The sequence below is a fragment of the Camelus dromedarius genome, chromosome 34, assembly GCF_036321535.1.
Source record: "Camelus dromedarius isolate mCamDro1 chromosome 34, mCamDro1.pat, whole genome shotgun sequence".
NCBI classification, from domain to species: domain Eukaryota; kingdom Metazoa; phylum Chordata; class Mammalia; order Artiodactyla; family Camelidae; genus Camelus; species Camelus dromedarius.
The window spans coordinates 10,797,044-10,817,111 of record NC_087469.1 but is presented as its reverse complement, the minus strand read 5'-3'; the positions used below and the strand labels follow the sequence as shown (position 1 = coordinate 10,817,111).

Here is a 20,068-nt window from a genome sequence, read left to right as displayed (position 1 = left end):
TATCTTATTCATGTAGAAAATCTTAATTTATTATTAGAAGTTCTTAGAAGCAGTGAGTTTGCTAACAAGATCATGGGCTACAAGGACAAGAATAAAGCCAATCATCATATTCCTATATGCCAGCAATAAACAACTAGAATTTGAAATTTCAAAAAATTGTAATAACATTCCCCCTCTCCCAAAATGAAGTACTTGGTATAAATCAATGACTTCTTATCAGCCTTGAAAGCAAAGCCACTTTTGTTGGTCAAAGCTAAATAAGCAATTAACCCAAGCAACTAACTAATCTGTTCTAAGATTTTAGCTACAAATCCTTATAAATATAATTCCAAGTTTCAGAAAGTGTTCATTTTTGCAAGAAACCAAACATTTCAGAAAATTAATAATTTGGGTTTTTTAGGAAAAAGAAGTCATCACCTGTTCATGTTCAGTACCAAAGTCATCATCCTCTGCTCCAATAATATGAGGTGCTATACGAGTAGAGGGGCTCCCGATAAGTGTTTGAGTGTCCTGGTATTACATTTAAAAAAAAAAAGGAAAAGAAAAATTATCTGCTGGTCAATTGCAGAGAAAGAACAAAGTCAAACCATCAAAAAGACATGGCTCACAAAACTGATTGCATTTCTTTTTATTTATTTTCTTTAGTTACTTTATTTTCAAAGTGGTTCTCAAACTTTCAAGGCCATAAACCACTTTAGCAAAGAAAATCACATTTTGATCACTTCTTGGGAGGAAAAACATTTCTCCTGGAAATAATAAACACCCTTTGCTCACTACACTCTTGGTTATTTGGTTATACACTCTCTGTGTACTTCATTTATTATTTCATACATATCTAGGCCTTGTTACAGAAAGAAATAAAGCTGGGTTACATAAATAGTTACAATTTTTAAAAGTTACATTAAGAAAAAGTAAATGAAGACAACAAGGCAAAGAAAAAATACGAGTAGAAGTAAGACAAGTTTAGCAGGGAGGTTAATACAAAGGTTTCTGTTAATGTCACATAATTGAAAGCTGTCACTAAACTCTTTTTTTTTTTCATTTAAAATTCATTTTCATAAGTACATAATGCAGTGTTTTTCAACCCTGGCACTGTTGACATTTTGGGCCAGATGATTCTTTGTTGTGGGGGTTGTCCTGTGCATTGTAAGATGTTTAGCAGCAACCTTGGCCTCTACCCACCTACTAGATGCCAGGAACAGCCTCCGAGTAATAACAATCAAAAATGTTTCCAGACGTTGCCAAATGTCCCCGGAGGGACAAAATCACTCCTGGTTGAAAATCATTGGCATAACGCAATAAAATGTTCAAGTAATCACACAAACACTGCTATAGAAACAACAATATCAAGACTGCAAAACCAAACTGTAGGCTAGCAGTTCTCACTCCCATGCAATAGCTCATCCATGTGTTAATTTACTTATAAAGCTGGATTTAGCATAAAGAAGGCAGTGTAGGGACATTAAAGTATAGTGTAAAAAATATAAGACGACAAAGACTGAAATCAAAGACTATACAGTATTAAGAGAAATAAAAAATTTGGAAGAAATATGAAAAGAATGAGTTTCGCTTAAATCTGACAGCAGTTGAGCAAAGAGAATGAGGCTGTAGTGATGTGGGAGTTCTCTGCAGAGTAGTTACGGCTGAAACTATGTACATGGACCCACAGTTATAAATTAAGTGAATAACACATAGCATGAGTTTTTCTTCCTTAAGTGTGTTGCAACTCTATGTATTTGCATTTCCTAAACTGGATTGTGCCTTTTTTATTCTTGTTTTTTAAATCCCAAGGCTTTAATAATTAAAAAAAAAATCAAGTGGAACAGTACAAATTTGTTTAGAGGATTAGTGGGACAACTTCTGATTCTACAGCTGATTTGATGCCTCTGATTTTTCAATTATGTTGCTAATAATAAATGAATCAAAATATGCTGTTAAATCTTTTACTATAAAACTCTATACAAGTCTTAATTAAAAAATAAAATCAGAATGCTAAAAGTATTCAATTAAGAATACATAAGGTCTAGCAATTCCACCTGAGTATATATCCAAAAGAACTGAAAGGAAGAACTCAAACAGGTATTCATTTGTACATCCATGTTCAGAGTAGCGTTATACACCACAGCCAGAACATGAAAACAACCCATGTGTTCACTGACAAATAAATGGAGAAAAGAAATGTGGTGTATATATGTACAATGGATAATTATTCAGCCTTAAAAAGAAGGACATTCTGACACATGCTAAATCATGGATAAACCTTGAAGACGTTATGCTAAGTGAAATAAGCTGATCACAAAACGACAAATACTGTATAATTCTACCTATATGAGGTTCCTAGTCAAATTCATAGAGACAGAAAGTAGGATGGTGGTTGCCAGGGGCTGGAGGGAGAGGATAATGGGGAGTTAGTGTTTAATGGGCACCAAGTTTCAGCTGGGGAAGATGAAATAGTTCCAGAGATAGAGATGGTGACAGCTACACAACAACGTGAATGTAACTTAATGCCAATGAACTTAAAAATGGGTAAAATAGTAAGTTTTATATTATGTGTATTTTACTAGAAAAAAATATAATCATCTAATAATACTAACTATGGAGTATCTCTCCATTTATCAAATCTTTATTAAGTGCCTTTAATAAGTTTAAGCTTTTTCTCCAAAAAAAAGTACACACACACTCACACAGGTACATATTAGATATGTCTATCACTTAAGTATAAGGAAAGCTAAAGAAAACACTATCATTTCATGGATTTCATACTCACAGTGTCCTGAATTACTTCACTTTTCTCTGGATTTTCCTCTAGATAAATCCTCTCTTTCAGGCCACTCTTGGGACTCTAATAAAGAAAAAAAAAAAAGACATTCATTTCATTTCAAGAGGCTCACCAAAAGATAAGGCAAAACAGTGTGAGAGAATAATATTCTAAATTTCATATTTGTACTTGAAACTACTAAATATCTTTCAAATAATACTTGGATCTACTACTATTTTCTTGACTTTGGCAAGTCACTTATTCTCTTAGTTTTTTAGTTTTATGTTGATAAAAAAATACAGAATCAATAGGAGAGTTTTGCTTCATCTTCAGGCATGAGGGCTACTTTCTATCAAATAACTCTAACTAGATATATTATATATCTCGACTCATTATGTCGAAGTCAAACTTTATCCATTTCCTCTAACCCTCTCTGTCCCAAACAATCTTTCTATCCAGTTAAAAGCATTGTGCCCTATTTATATGCTTGAAAATAAGCTTCTGTCTATTTTTCTGTTACTACCTCATGTGAAACTGTTGGGATTTTTATAAAATTTACATGGTATGTAATGATTTAATATAAAATAGAAGCTAAACAATATGCAGAACTTCAAGTTTGGAGGATAAAGAACACCCCAGAGCAATGGGAGCCATTCTTCAGAGCAGCTGAAAATTAAGGTACAAGAGATTTTTGTGTAAATGCCAATAGGGAAGATACACATTATCTATACATATACCAAGGTACCACAAGGCAGAGAAGACAGTGATTTAAAATGTAAGCCCCCCTTGGGGGAAACAGATGATTCTGGGTCTTGGGCAAGAGATATAAAATACAATAAAGCTAGAATAATCTTGTCACATCAAAAAGCAAGAAAGCTATGTTACGGGGGAGTCATGTCACAAGAACACAAAAGACAACCTGAGGGGGCTCCCACTAGCCAAAAAAGGGGGACAATTTAAGTATCAAAAAGAATAATGACTGCAATGGACTGAAATGTAATAAAGTAATAAGCACGTATATTAAAAATCTACAAATTCAAAATATTACACATGTACACACATAGGCGCACACATGGGCACACATCTCGACATCAGTGACCTTTGGAGTTTGTTAGGGTACCAACTCTTCTGAAAACAGATACCTAAAGGAAAATTATCAAATATTTACCCTGAATTTCCTGTATAAGCTATATAGGGTATTTAAAATAGCAAGAGAAAATTCTTTATAAAAATAAGTCCATCTAATAAATATAGAAGGAATAACAAAATTATAATATCATTTTGAAACTACCAATTAAATAATGGATGCAGGCATTCTGATATCAATGGCAGATAAAAATACTAGATAAAAATTTAATAGAGAAATTTATAATGAAGAAATCATGCTGACATTATCTGAACACCTTATACAAACAGTCACAAAAAGACAGCCAGACATTCACCTTCTGATGTGATGTAACAGGATATACACAGTACCACCCATGAATTGTTCTTGCCAAACAACAACTCTCAGACCTTAATCTGTTCAAGACTCTAGATCTTACTATCAGTTTTCAGGAAATACACACCAGAGGAACATGTTAAACAACATCATGAAAATGCAATTAGAATGTCGGTTGTTTTACTGGACTTATGACCCAGTTTAACAAAAAACAAACAAACAAAAAAAAAAAGCAAGAGAAAAAAAGAGGAAGGAACTATTATAAGTTAAGACACTAATCAACCAAAGGCTGAAGATCTTGACTGGATCTTGATTCAAATAAACCAACTGCAAAAAGATCATTATAAGACTATTAGGGTAATCAAATTCCATATTAAGAAAAAATTAAGATTTGACAACAGCATTTTGGCTGTAACTTTTTAAATCTTCTTTTCTCTTAAAGATACATATTAATTAAATAATGTCTTGGATTTACTTTAAAATAATCCAGTATTTAGAGGATATGAGGAATGAGGAATGAAGGGATACAGACAAAACCAAGTTGGAGCACTTGCTGATGACTGCTGAGGCAGGGGGATCATTATGTCAGTGTCTCTACTTTTGAATAGGTTTGAAGTTTTTCCAAAATAACTTTTAGAAAGTCAGCCACAAACTGAAAATCAGAGAGGCAGATGCTCCAGGCTTTCGATGATGATTTGTGATCAAGTTGCTTCTCTTGTGAGAACTGGGGTATCCTTTAAAGCCTTTTCTGAGGTGAGCAAAAGCAGAGGATTTTACTATGATAATGATATCACAAACACCACAAGGAGATTATTTTATTTTATAAAAATGAGCAGAAAATGGAAAAAAAATTAAGAGCATTGATTGATTCTAACAATCCTAATACAGTGCATTTGAAATGAACATGGAAATCCATGAGCTAAAAGCAGCACAACTCTAGCTTCAAAAAGACACTTGTAGGAATTATACAAGTTTGTTGTGTGTTCAGTGAATAGCCTAGTCTGCACTGTATCATCTCTCACGTGGATTTCTACAGCATCCACTTATTTGGCCTCAGTTTCCTCATCTGTGAGATGGTGATACTGCTTCTTTAAGATTATTATGAGAGTTAAAAAGAGAATCTGTAAAGCATTAGGTATAATGGCTGTCACAAAGCAGGTATGCAATAAATGGTGACAATTTATCAGCCATTTAACACACATTTGTTAAAGTCCTTGTGAGCCAAGCAGTCTTCTTTTCTTACTGATCTCCCTGTCTCTATGCTCCAATTCACTTTTCCATACTGATGTGTTTCTCACTGTGCCTCTCTTCTGCATGTGAGGTAAAACCCAAACTCTTTACTCATTCATTTTGTAGTTCATTCAAATACTTATTAAACACCAATCATGTGTCAGTTTTAATTCACTGGAATGCCTATTTTTACACTTGCCAATTCACTCTGTATTTTATAAGGTTTTATTTCTAAGCCACAGATATTACTAACATTTCTATAAGTACAAGATACAATTCAAATTTTTCATTCGTATCACTTGTTCTGAATTCCTACAGTCTAGCAGTCTTTGGAGACATAAGGTCAAATAGGATACGCACTTTGCTCTCAAGAAACTTTCCATCTAATGGTACAGACAAGCCATGAAAACAGAGAGGAGAACCAGCCCTAAACCAAAAAGGAGAAGTATGAGAGAACACTGTTAGAATAAGCTGAAGCTGATTATAACCTGGACTCAAGGCTTCATTTCTAAGATCAACGCTAGCCATTTCATCTGCAACCCTAATATACTGGTAAAATTTTTACTGCTCTCCCAAAATGTTATGCATTTTCATATCCTGGAGTCCTTGAGTGCTGGTATTTTGGAACTAGCAGAGGCAGATCACTTATTAGCTGGGTAAGTTTGGCAAGTTAGTCACTTTGGCCTCAGTTAAAGTTATGACAACAATAGCATGACTTCATAAGGCTGTTGTGAGAATTAACTAACATTAAAAAAAAAAACGTAAAACACTTACTACAGCTTATGGTATGCATGGGCAATAAATGTAAGCTATGTAACTTTTTTCTTGGGTCAAAATTGAAATCCTCCATTAAGACATTTAGTCTATCCAATCATAAGACTCCTGTTACCATGTTTCAAAAAATAAAAACATCTTCAAATTTTCCTTGCATGAGGAGCTGAGTCATCGGGCCTAAGCCCCAAAAGGTGCCCTCTACGATAACTTAGACCAGCGGCTTTCAATTTTTCTAACCACAACCTTTAATAAGAGTAATTTTACATTGTTAACCAGTATGCACACACACCCACACCCCTATACACATACGTATATGTGTGTATATACCACAAAAGGCACACAAAGTAATACCTACCTCTTCTACATGCAAAACACTCCATTTCCTATTTTATTCTTTTAAAAAAAATGCAGGTCCCAAATCACTAAATTGATTTCATGACTCATATTAAAAAAAAACTGATTCAGATTACTTTCCTCGTCACCTCTAATGAGGGTGATCTATTTTTAAGTTGTTGTTCCTATCACTGCATACTACTTACAAAATAATGCTGCACAAGCAACACCGAGCTTGACTTTTAAGTATTCCTGTAACCACGATGCTACATCATATTCAACTTAAAATATTTTCTTATTGTCTTCCCAACAAATACCCACATTCATCTGGCAATTTCTGGGTTAATCAAGAAAGCGTTACTAAACATGGGCTATTAACTGAAGTCTATCTAAGAGGACGAAGGCTTTTCCTCTTTGTGATGGCAAAGTGCCCCATGATTCAAGACTGAGTCACTCTGACCACAAATGGAATATTAACATGCTCTTAAAGTTATCAACAGTTGGCCTCTCGGTTCAGTAAGAAAGCACTGGCATTATTAACTTCTCTACCCACAAACAAGACGCCTGCTGGGAAATTCCATCTCCTCAAAAGAAACATTTGGAAATGGTATCCAAGGGAAAAAGTGAACTCTGGAACTAAAACCTCATATACAACAGTATCCAGAATTTCTGCTCATCAAGTTGCTATACTAAAGATGGTGGCGATAAAAAATAAGAGAACACCTCTAGTTCATATAACTTAAAATAGTATCTAAAAAAGAGTTGTGGAGAAAAATACAAGAAGATAAAGATGCAGAGCACTTACATCTGCACTGTCACTACTGGGCCGAGAAGCATCTCCACTGCTATAGTCACTTCTGCCTGCTCCATCACCAGGATCCGCTTCTACTTCACTGACTGTTAGTGTGTCACCTAATGGCTTGGAGGATGTAACTACAGCTCCATCCTAAAACAGATTAGGCACACACACATGTAAACACATTTAAAACAAACATGAAAAACTTTTATCATTGACTAAATAAAGACAGTTGCACTGCAACCTTATGGGAGACTTAAAAGTTGGCCAGTTTGATGTGATCAAGAATGCTTAAAGCTCTAAAAGTCAGAAGCATAAATAACTACTAATTCCGCGGTTGTAAAATGGCATGACATTAAAGACAGGGAAAGTGATATTTCAGTAGAGAATAAAATTTCAAACTTCTAAATAGAGCAAAGATAATAAAATAGTTTGTTAACTTATATAATTTACATTTCCTGCCCGTTAGTAAAGATTATGGCACTATAACTTGTGGTTAACTGCCTTTCCACACTTTAGAACTTCAACAAATTGCCAATTTGGGACACAATGATATACTATAAATTACTAGAACATTTTAAATCAAGAATTACAGCTTTACTGTTGAAACAGGGTAAGACTGTTGTCTTTGCTCAGTAGTAACAACATAAAACTGTCAATATTACTGAGGCAGAATACTTAAAACTTAATATAGATAATGGGACTAAAAGTAATTTAAAAAATTATGTAATCAAAAGTACACTGAACCAGGAAGTCAGGAGGCCTTATAAACGTGTGATCTGGTATGCGTCATTTAACCAGTTTGGACCCCAGTTTTCCATACCACAGCATGATTTTTTTTTAACTTTAGAATGAGCAAATTAGGATAAATGATTTCAAAGAATCCTTTCAGTTCTATGAACCTACAGACCTAACTCAGGAAGAATAACAAATAAGCACCTTTTACTCATTTCTCCAGATCCCAAATCTAAATATTAATGAATATAAACCTGGTTGACATATAAATGCTGGGCTGTTTTTTCTAATAAGACCCTCATCTCCATAACTTATACCTATGGAGCAAATCTACTGCAATCTATTTTTTAAATTAGGATAAAAATACAGTCATTAAGAATATGAATGTGCTTTGAATTCACCAGACTGGGTTTCAATTCCAGTTCCATCACTTGTGAGCTACATGACCTCAGACAAGTTATTTAATTTCTTCAAGTTTCTCTGTTTCTGTAAAATGTGGGGAAACAACAGTAGTATCTAATCTCAGAGGGCTGTTTTGCAGATTAAATTGGAAAAATCTTACATCCTACTTAAAAACATAACTGCCATTCTGTTTCAAAATGGCAGAATAAACTTCAAACATGTAAATGTATGTACCTAAATACATTTTAATAATTTGTCATATCAAAGCAAAAGCACTCAGTTCTTTTTAAAGTTATTACAAAATGAAGAAGTATGATATTATGAGCAAGCAAACAATCAGAAGCCCACATTTCTTTTAACTAATCATTATTTCTGTACCACCCTACACAGGACATCCTGTGGGCCTATGCTAGAAAAAATAACTTTTAAAAAAGGTGACTGCAACACTCTCTGACACATTCCCAGAAGAAAATTCTCCTGCAAAAAGTTGGGTAGCACTTTTAATAGTGATGCTACCTGAGCAGAGCCTGTGGCTTTGGATAACTGCTCTTGCAGCTGAGGAATGTGTTTCTTGGCCTCTTGGATCTCTTTTAGCAACCTTTGGGCAGGTGTTCGGTTGTAATCTTCCTGCAATAACTGAAAAGTTATAAACATATTTCAAGAATTAATTACTTACGTCAAGAAAATATTTTAAAAGTCTATTCTTAATAAAATAGCTGACGTCATTGATTAAAACATGGCTTGATTATGATTATAATAAATGCCCACTCATGTGTTCACTGGCCTGCAAACAGCCCCATGTCTAACTTAGTACCTGTAGCCGTTCCTGTTCTTTCTGTAACATTTTTCTTAGAATTTCTACTTTCTGGTTATGAACCACATTGTTTTCCTCCTAGAAAAAGATAAAAAAACAAACAACCAACCAGCCAATACACGGAAAGTGAAGCTAAAATAAGTATCAAAAACAAGTCATACAATATTACATCCCAGCTCCAGTTTTCAATACCTATTAGGATTTTATTTCTGGCGGTTTTGAGAACAGGCTTTTAGACATGACATTTAAAGATAAAAGGTTACAGGGAAATATCAGCCCTTCTATTTTACTTTTGCTAAACTAGGTTCAAAAAACATTAAATATTGATTATTAGTTGGAGAAATGAAGTTGCCTTAAGTATAAGGATAATAATGTCTTCTACTTTCTCTCCTTTGGATCTTGACTATCAACCCCCTTGTGTGGCTCAAATCCCCAACATTTCCTATGTGAAATATTAAGACAGCCCCCAAATTCATCTCCTGCCATCTCGCCTTGTTTTACAGCCCTGTAACACTTTATCAAATTAGTCTTCGTAAAATCCTGTTATAATCACATCACTCTCTTGCTCAAAAAAAAATTCACGATATATTCCTACTGCTCATCCAGTTCCATGTATATTAGCCTCAGAGTTGTGACTTTTCAAAATAAATGTCTTATTTTTTTCAAGCTCATCTCCTAATACATACATCTTTAACAAGCACCAGCTAAACAAGAGTCTTGGATGCTTCCCCCAGATACTTGATGCTTTCTTGGCTCTTTATCTTATTTATCTACTCCCTCTACCTGGGTTGCCTTCTTCCCCATTGCCACCACTTAAATGTTACCTGTTTTTGAAGGCTCAATTCAAATAACAGCTTTCCATAAAGTCCTTTCTTATCACACCTGGATGTGCTGTCTCCCTCCTTTGAAATCTCACAGAACTTAAAATTTTCCTTCTCGTAACGTCTACGATCTGCCTTTGTAGTATAATTACTTGTAATCTCTTGATTCAATCTCAAACAACAAAGGTTTATTACACACCCACTACTAAATGCCAAGCAATATTTTAGACTCCGGGGACAGAACAATAAACAAAGTAAACAAAAAACCCCCCCTGTCCTCTTAGAGTATATATGCTAAGATAACAAAGGGCTTTGAACACAGGATATCTTAATTATATTTTTGTGGGTGGCACCCTGTTTTGTATATGGTAGGTGTTAAATAGTTGCTGAATTAAATCTGCTATCCCCATACCTTGTAATCATTCCAAATTATTATGCAATTTTTTAAATTAGCAAGTTATTTTCTAGAATCTCCAGCTTAACTTTATCAGCTCAGCACTTCGAAATTCAACATAAAGCAAAGGCATCACTATACAACTGAGCTTTTACAAAGACATTCTCCCACTCTTACCCCCATGAGCACAGGACTAGTAATTCTCTCCATATTCCCAGATGCTCCAGGTGAATGAGGGGATGTCATGATGGGAGACATATGTCCAGTGACTGACGGCTCTACTTCGGAATCAGCAAGTGGAATCTGGGGCGACCCAGGTGGGCGTCCCTGAACAGTAAGAGCTACATAGGAACCCGCTTAGGGTAAGGAGATGGAAGAAAGGGGAGGAAAGGGAAAATAAGATTGTCAAAAAATTTTTACAGCATTTTACTACTTAATCTTTAATAGTTCTACAAGATCCAGTTATCTGAGAAAGTTTCACCATCTGTTAACCATTTCTCCACAGAAAAAGAATCCAATTTGTCATTTCTCTTTTATGACTTCCCTAAAAATACAAAAGAACAATGCCATTTTTCAGATAGCTAGTTACTACTCATAAGATCAGATATTACTTAAAAGCAAATAAGATTTATAACTCCAATAAACTCTTTAATTTAGAGAAGAATGAGTTATTATCAACCACCTACTATTAATGGCTATATGTTCAACCAATTACTTGAATGTAAATTTAAAAAATCATATTTTAAGATACTAATCAGATAATGTTTAACTCATTTTCTGTAATATAATGAACTTTACATTAACTTAAAAAAAGAATATGACAAAAAATATTCCACAAAACCCAGAAAAAACCCACAACAAACATGTAGTAATTTTTAATTTAAAAAATTTAGAGAAGGCAAATTAGCTAGGCATATTTCAGGTGAAAAAACTATGGAAAGCAAAATTGACTATAACCAGAAAGACTCAACAACAGACATTCATTATTTATCTAAAATCAAGAAGAAATGAGACATTCCAAATAAATGACTTTACTAGATAACTGACCTTTAAAGACAAAAATCTTTCTCTTAGACTTTTCAGTAGAAATTTAAAATGTATTTCATGCTTTTAATCCTTATTTAATCCTCCCATGGAACTCACTGGTAATTACTTCACAGTATTTGAGGTTCTATAAACTTTTTTTTTTTTTTGACACTTAATGGTCACATATGCTGTGATAGTGGGGGGATTTTAAGTGTATACACTTTAAAAAGTTTTTCAATTATATTTCTGTCACCAAGTCATCTGTTTTATCCTATTGGCTTATCCACGTGCTTGTCTCTAATAGCTTCCTGGTTCTTCCTTTCCCCACTTTAGCTGTTTTTAAACTGGTTTTGATTTGAATATGCATTCACGGGTAGGACGTGAGGGAGCTCCATTACAAGTACAGTACACATGGTTTAGGCATTTCAAATTTAGATCTATTTTGTATACTCAGCGTATTTTATTTTGAGTTTTTAGCTCAGTTTTTGTTATTGCAATCTATTTTTATAGTCCTAGCATTTAATTTTTTTAAGTAAAATTTATATTAGAACAAGTATATAAGCTAAAAATTTAAAGAAATTTTTATATTATATTTATATTTTATATTTTATAAATATATTTATATTATTTAATATATATATTTATATTTTATAAATATTTATATTATATTTTATATTTTACTTTTTATATTCTGTAATAGTTAGCTACCAGGCATATATTTATTACCATAAGCCATCATATTTATGTAGCACATAAAATCTTATAAATCATAATCTTATTAAGTAAGTAATTAAATTTATTCCAGTATGGGAATCTAATTCTGATCATCCCATTTCTTTTTAAAATGTACTAATGTTAAGAACTATGATCAAACTGACAATTTTAGAGCACTGGTACTCTGATGAAAAGGTGAAGGAATTCATGAGTTGCTTTATCTAAGCAATAATAAGGCCAAGAAGGATTTCAGTTTATTAAATTTATTCTAAAGATGCCCACTTAATGAAAAGAATAATATTAAACAAAACAGTAGTGTTCCTGCTCGTCCATAAACAACCGCCTTTTATTTGTAGTCTCCTGCAGAACAGTCTGAAGCAGAAGATTATAAATTCTTAACCCGGGAGATTTCCAAGAGAAGATCACTGCTCTGTATTATTTAATCATTGACTTATTTGAGGGAACATGATTATGCTACATGATTGTGAAAGTTCCATTTCAGTTCATCCAGGCCACTGTGTCTCATTTCTCAATCTCTCACCTCCCAGGTCAACTCATGCATTTCTTTCAAATATGCGTTTAATATTACCAAGCATGACAAGGACATTGTAATCAACCACATATATGAAATGGATTAGAGACAGTTATCAGTAAATTAAGAATTTTCACCTCAGACTTTCCTTTAATGCAGGGGTCAGCAAACTTCAGCCAAGGGACTACATTCAAGTCACAGACTATTTTGGCAAATCAAGTTTTACTGAAACACAGCCACACGCATTCACTTATGTATCACCTATGGCTGCTTTCATGCTACGATGAGAGTCAAGCAGTAGACTATCTGGCCCACTAAGCCTAAAAAATTTACTTTCTGGTCTACTGCAGCAAATACTTGCTGACCTTCGCTTTAAGGGTTGCAGAATACAAAACAGAAAAACATTCACCTACATTTGATTAGCTTCACCACTTCCAAATGGTTTGAATGAGTCACCAGCGTTCCATTCACCTATAAGAAAATGAAAATAGTCTCTATCAGATACTATTGAGACAACAGATACATTGACTTCAGGACTTATTATACAAGATACAAATCAATTATAATACAATATGGTAAACAGGTCTACATTAAAATATGTATATATTTGGTTCAATATTCACTTTTACCACTATTTTTTTAGGTATACTTAGGAACAAAATGAACTTGAGCACAAAAAAAAGGCCTTGATTTAAAGGACATTGTAAGGGGAGGGTATAGATCAGTGGTAGAGTGCATGCTTAGCATGTATGAGGTCCTGGGTTCAATTCCCAGTATAGTACTTTCATTAAAAAAAATAATAATACATATATCAAATTACCCCCCCCTCAGAAAAACAGGACAAACAAACAAAAAAAGGACATTGTAACTTATTCACTATGGAAAAATAACAAAATATACTATGCAACAGATTTATAAATCCTTCATAATGAAGGACACTTGCAAAAAGAAAAGATTTCTTTGCTTTTAATTACAAATGTACTGATTTGTCAAAAGCATAATAAATTTTTAAAAATATGAAAAAATAAGCAATATTTCCACAATAATACTGAATTTATTTTTAGTTTTCCAATCATAACCTAATCTATTTTGGAGAGTTTTATTATTTTATTTATTTATTTTTAAATTGAAGTATAGTTGATTTATAATGTTGTGTTAGTTTCTTGTGTACAGCAAAGTGATTACATGTGTATATAAATTCTTTTCCATTATAGATTATTACAAGATACTGAATATAGTTCTCTGTGCTATTCAGTAGGACCTTGTTGTTTATCTATTTTATTATAGTAGTTTGTATCTGCTAATCCCAAACTTCTAATTTATCCCTCCCCTCTCCTTTCTCCTTTGGTAACCATAAGTTTGTTTCCTATGTCTGTGAGTTCATCATGACCTAATCTTTACAAAGGAAATTAAATTTCAGACAGGCTAAATGCAGGAAGTGTTACCCAAAGTTACTAGTAAACCAAACAAATTAAGGTAAAAATATCAGACAATGAATCTAACATTATTTTTCTCTGATGCAAGTAATACTAATTTTTGCAAGTTCAAGTATATCAGTGTATAAAGTGGAAGTAAAAGTATACTTGTCATGCCTACCAGAGATGGTCACTGTTAACTATGATGTTTCATCTTTGAGACACTATTCTAGCATACACACACTAGATACACAGACACATATATATACACATTATAACTGCCTTTTTCTGCAAATAAAAAATATTTTTATTGCATTGTGAATGTTTTTCAGTATAGGTACAGACCTAAACCAGTGTTTTGAAAAGTTGCAGATGAAATGTAATTTATTTCTCTAGCCCTCAGTTATGCATATTAAGATTGTTTAGAAGTTTTCAATATGAAAAAGCTTAATAAATTTTCCTGTACACATATCACTTCACATTTGTACACTTATTTCCTTAGATAAGTTCCTAAAAGCAAAATTGTGCTCAAAAGTTATATACTTTCCTAAAGTATATAAATTTAGATACTTATCCACAAATTTCCATCCAGATTTTACCTAATTTATATTCACAGCAAGCTCATGAAAGTAATAACCATTTTACCATACCCCCAACTATGCCAAATGTGTATTATCAATCTTTTAAAACTTCTGACAACCAAATATATTTTCAGCTATCATTTAATTTTTATTTCGTCATTATCAGCAAAGTTTAACATATCCTCATTAATATACATTCATTTCAATTACTTTGGGGGGGAATTGCTTGATAAAATGCTGTGCCCATTTTTCTGTTAGATTATTTATTCTTCTCTTAGTAATTTAAAGGGGCTCTTTACAATCAGGATTTCATATTCTGTAACATGTTTCAGATATTTTTTTCCAGATAGTTCTTTGTAAATTTGTTCATGGTATCTCTTCCTGTATAGTAATTTGATTTTAAGCAATCACATTAGTCAGTTGTCTAAAGAGTAAGTACTGGCCCATTGTTTCCTTACTGATCAGAACTTAAGGCCTGTTTCTGGACTTGCTACTGTGCTCCACTGACAGGTCCATACCTATACTAGAGTCACTTGCTTCAAATTAATCCACACCATATACTCTCACACTTACCCACACACATAATACTTTTGCAAAGTTTATTCAGAAAAAATAATCATGTGGCAGTTTGAAGAGGAATGGAACACTTCCCCAAATTTATTAACATATTCTGATGAGAGTTTCTTGCTAAGAGATTAATCTGGAGGAATATGATCTTTACAACAGTGAGTTACTCTCCTACCCAAGAACGTATATGACTCCATCTATTCAAACTTTTATCATGCTTTTCATAAAAGGTAATGTTAATTTTAAAGTAAATGAAATAAGTTTTTATAGTCAACAAATCATAAAAATTCAAGTGAAAAAATGGCTAATATATGTTCTTAATTCCACCATAAATTCCCTAATAATTTTCCTTACCTTGATGATCCGATCACCTGTCTGTACTCCAGCCCGCATGGCTGCTCCATCTACAAGAGAAATTAATTTGTAAAATGTAATTCATTTACATTCACTGATATTCTTCTTGAAAGAGAGGCAGTGTAACAAAATGGTTAAAGACGTGGGCTGTAAAGTCAGACAGACTTTGGTCCATTCCTGCCTCTGCCACTCACTAGTTGTATGACCATGGACTGACTTTATTTTTTTTCACTGTAAGCCTCAGTATCATCTGTAAAATGGAGATTAAAAATATCTACCTCAAATTACAGCACCCAACATAAAGGAAGTATTCGATGTATAGTAAAGTAGTATAAGTTATTATTGTCACTTGGGGAAAGGGGCAGATTTTTTGAGCCTACAATCATTTCTTTAATCTGCTTCTACCCAAATACCTCTGGTGCCATGAAGAAATAAAATTCCATGAACTCCTATAAGTGGTGATGCATAAAGTATCATGACCAGGGAGTCATATGATTTTTAAAACAATATAAGAACTGTTTTCTTTCTATAAAGTAGAAAAGAAAATCAACTGGGGGTAAATTCGTGCCCACACCTATAACACTAAATACAGATCTAGCACAACTGGGCCATAAGAACTGTAATGCATGTGAGTATTTTATTCTCGGTAACAGACATTATTTAAGCTTTTCTGTTCATGCTCGATTTGCTCCCAAGTGACAAGACTGTTTTAGAAAATGCCTTGCCTTCTTTGACAGACTGTACGAAGACTGGATTGTCTCCACTGACCGTCAGCCCAAATCCATTGTCATCCTTCTGGATGATCACACAACGCTGAACAAGACCTGCACAAGGACCGCAAGGGAAAGAGAGAAGGAAAGAGAAAACAGAGAAAAAGACAATAATTACATATTAGTAATGAACTGTATTCTATCTGGAGAAATACAAGGTAGCACATGAAACCCATACAAATAATAAGAGCCCTAACCCCATAAGCAAAACAAACACAAGAATATAACAAACAGTCAAATATATTGGTTTCTCACAGGAGAGAGAGCATAGACTTGCTCCAAGATTAAAGCAGCTATGGCAGACTGGAAAAGATGAAGTATTAGAGAGGAGACAGTTAAATGGAAAGTCCATTCACATCTATGCAATTTATTTGTAATATAAAATCCTCTCCCACCTCCCTGTGTTTTTGGTGCTCTAATTGTGTTTAAACCGACAATAATCAAACATTTTGAGATGTTAGGCTAGGAGCATCCCAGGGTAAACTCTAGAGAAGCCCAATCTCACTCTCAAGAAAATATACTCAGAAAAACAGACTATATAAAGAAAGGAGGTGCTTACAGAGCACCTGCAGCTCTTCTCCTGAGAGGGAGGGAAAAAAGGAAAAGTCCAAAGGAAAAAAAGACTTCAGCTCATAGAAAAAATGAAAAGAGAAAAAATAGAAAAGATAAGGAACCTGTGAGACAACCAATTCTTTCATTTCTTTCATATACTTACCTGATTCCTACAGAGAATTTGTTTTCCTTCTAGTTAAACAGCAAACAAAAATTGTCAAGGCAAGGTAAGAGAAAGACCACAACCAAAGAACAGGGGTGTCCCAGAACAGAACCCCGACTAGTGCCCAGAGCTGTTTTATCACAGGCCACGATCAGATCCTCAATTCTGTGTTAGCCAAAGACTTAATATATACTTTCAGCTTTGCAGAATCTAAGCGTTTCACCAAAAATCAATATATAAAATGTAAAATAACACAAATATAATGGTGATTAGAATATAAAAACTTCTTCAAAATGAAGTTTTTTTGTACAAAGAGCCATGATCTTTTAAATAAGCCTGATGCACAAAATAAAGGATATACTAAAGACTGCATATTAATGAATATATAAGTGTATTTCTTGCTATCAGTACAGATGAAAAACTGCAATAACTGGATCCCAGGATGGAAAACATGAACCTCGAACCTTAATTCATAACCCTACACAAAAATTAACTTAGAGCAAATCATGGACCTAAACATAAAAGCTGAAGATTTTCATAAGAAAACACAGGAGAAAATCTTTAAGACCTTAGGACAGGCAGAGAACTTTTAGGATACAAAATGCACTGATCATAGAAGAAAAAACTGGCAAAATGAACTCAAAATTTAAAATATCTGCTCTTCTAATGACACTGATAAGAAAATAAAAAAGCAAGTCACAGACTGGAAGAAAATATTCTCAATACAAATTATCTGATAAAGCACTTGTATTCAGACATACATTTTTTTTAAAAAAAACAAGTCTACAATCTGATGATGGAAGACACATTTTAAAGGGACAAAAGATTTGAATAAACACATCACAAAGGAAAATACACCAACAGCCAATAAATACACGCAAAAGTGGTCAACATCTGCAGTCATCAGGAAAATGCAAATTAAAACTACAATGAGGAACCACTATACACTAACTGGAATGGCTAAAAAGAAAAAGACTGATAATACCAAGTATAGGCAAGGATGTGGAGAAACTGAAACTCTCATACATTGCTGGTGGGAGTGTAAAATAGTACAAACACTTTGGAAAACAATTTCAAAATTTCTTATAAAGGTAAACAAACATTTACATATGACCCAGCAATTTAACTCCCAAGAGAAGTGAACACTCATGTCCATACAAAGACTGGTACACAAATGTTCACAGCAGTTTTGTTCATAAGAGCCAAAAACTACAAACAACTCAAATGTTGACCAACAGACATGGATAAACAAATGGTGATATATACATTACAATAAAATACTACTTAGCAAGGAAAAAAATAGGAACTACTCACACACTCAACAAACATGAATGAATCACAGAAACATCATGCTAAGGAAAAGAAGGCAGATAGAAAAGAGAGTACATAGTACATGATTCCAACATAGATGAGGCAAAACTAAACTATAGCAACAAAAAGCATATTAGTGGTTGCCTAGCGGCCAGACTGGGAGGAGAGGTAAGAATGATGCAAAGAGACGTGAAAGAACTTTCTTGGGTGATAGAAATGTTCTATATCTTAATTAAAGTGACGGTTACCTAAATGTATTCATTTGTCAAGACTCATTGAACGGTACGCTTAAACTGAGTGCATCTTACTTTATGAAAATTGGACCTCAAAAAGTTAATTTTCAACATTAAAAAACATGTGAGACGTCAATTCTAGAGACGACTAAATACTAAACAGTATTTGAATTCACAAATTCGCCATTCCTTCATAACAGGAAATTGTAATGGGGGCAGAGGAAAGATAACTTACCAGAATTTAATTGTTTTCTTTTGTTTAATGTTCCTTCAAGTAACTAGGAAAAACTCTAAATAGAATAGGTATGAATACATAAAATCAAGGAAAGAGGCATTCTTTATAAATTTCCAGTACATAATAGAATCAATACAAGAATAAGAAAATGGTGTTCCACAGGAATCTTTTAAAATGCATGCCCAGTTTTGGAAACATAAACATTCGATGACCTCCTTTACAGTTATTTGAAATTTCAAAATAAGTATTTTGACTTTAGAATTAAAGGATTCTAGTGTTGGTGTTTGCCATGCTAAGCCACTGTCAGTTTTTTGGTTGTTGTTATTTTTTGTTTTGTTTTGCTTTGTTTCTTGCCACCATGCTTCTTAAGCAGATGTTTTTCAGGTCCCCATAGAGAATTGGGTGCTTGTACACACAATGAGGGAGAGGAGCAGTGGGGGCTGAGAGTTTGCTATGTTTGTGTATTTCACTTGAATATAATGTACCTGAAGTATTTAGTTTAATGCCTTACAAATACTACAGGCTCATAAATGTTAGGTATTATTTTTTTATGATTAGGGGTGGGTTGCCCTTGGATTTTCCTGCTCAGAAATTTATTACTTATCTATCCATGCCATCAATTAAGAAATACTTTTGTGTTAATGAACTCCTATCATTAATGTAAAACTCCTTAACAGGACCAATCCTCATTTATGTCTTTGTCTAAATTTTGTTTTGTTTTGTTTTAACAGACAAGCAAATTAGTTTTCAATGGGGAAGGAAGAGAGTTGGGAAATTTTACAGAGCAGGACTCATTGTGATAGATAAATTTAGAAGACGAGAGACACCAAGAAGTTCTCAAGAAACAAATCGTCTCCTCTTGTAAACTTTCCCTAAATATCTAGACAGACCAATTCTCTTTCATTAACTCAGTTAGCATTTTTATTACCAGCTTTCTGAATTCATTATCTGGTAGACTGATTATCTCTGTTTCATTATTTATTTTTTCAAGGATTTTCTCTTACTCTTTCAATTGAGAGTAGTTCCTCTGCCTTTTTATTTTACTTAACTTTCCCTGTCTATATGAATTTAGGTGAAACAGTTATCCACTGTGGTCTGGTGGGGTGTCTTTATGCCA

The 20,068-nt window shown here is 33.5% G+C and overlaps 1 protein-coding gene across 3 annotated transcripts in view; it reads right to left on the bottom strand.

Annotated features, from left to right (window-relative positions):
* ARHGEF12 (Rho guanine nucleotide exchange factor 12) overlaps positions 1 to 20,068 on the bottom strand; it is a 124,224-nt gene that overhangs the window by 39,153 nt on the left and 65,003 nt on the right. For 2 of the 3 annotated variants that reach the window (XM_010981315.3, XM_031443483.2), the window contains 9 exons: positions 16,413 to 16,511; positions 15,688 to 15,737; positions 13,184 to 13,241; positions 10,676 to 10,854; positions 9,284 to 9,361; positions 8,986 to 9,105; positions 7,342 to 7,482; positions 2,768 to 2,842; positions 418 to 510 (listed from right to left, as the gene is read on the bottom strand). In XM_010981315.3, coding sequence (XP_010979617.2) covers positions 418 to 510; positions 2,768 to 2,842; positions 7,342 to 7,482; positions 8,986 to 9,105; positions 9,284 to 9,361; positions 10,676 to 10,854; positions 13,184 to 13,241; positions 15,688 to 15,737; positions 16,413 to 16,511 — 893 coding nt within the window. The remainder of the gene's footprint in view (positions 1 to 417; positions 511 to 2,767; positions 2,843 to 7,341; positions 7,483 to 8,985; positions 9,106 to 9,283; positions 9,362 to 10,675; positions 10,855 to 13,183; positions 13,242 to 15,687; positions 15,738 to 16,412; positions 16,512 to 20,068) is intronic. The other variant, XM_031443484.2, reaches the window with a different exon arrangement.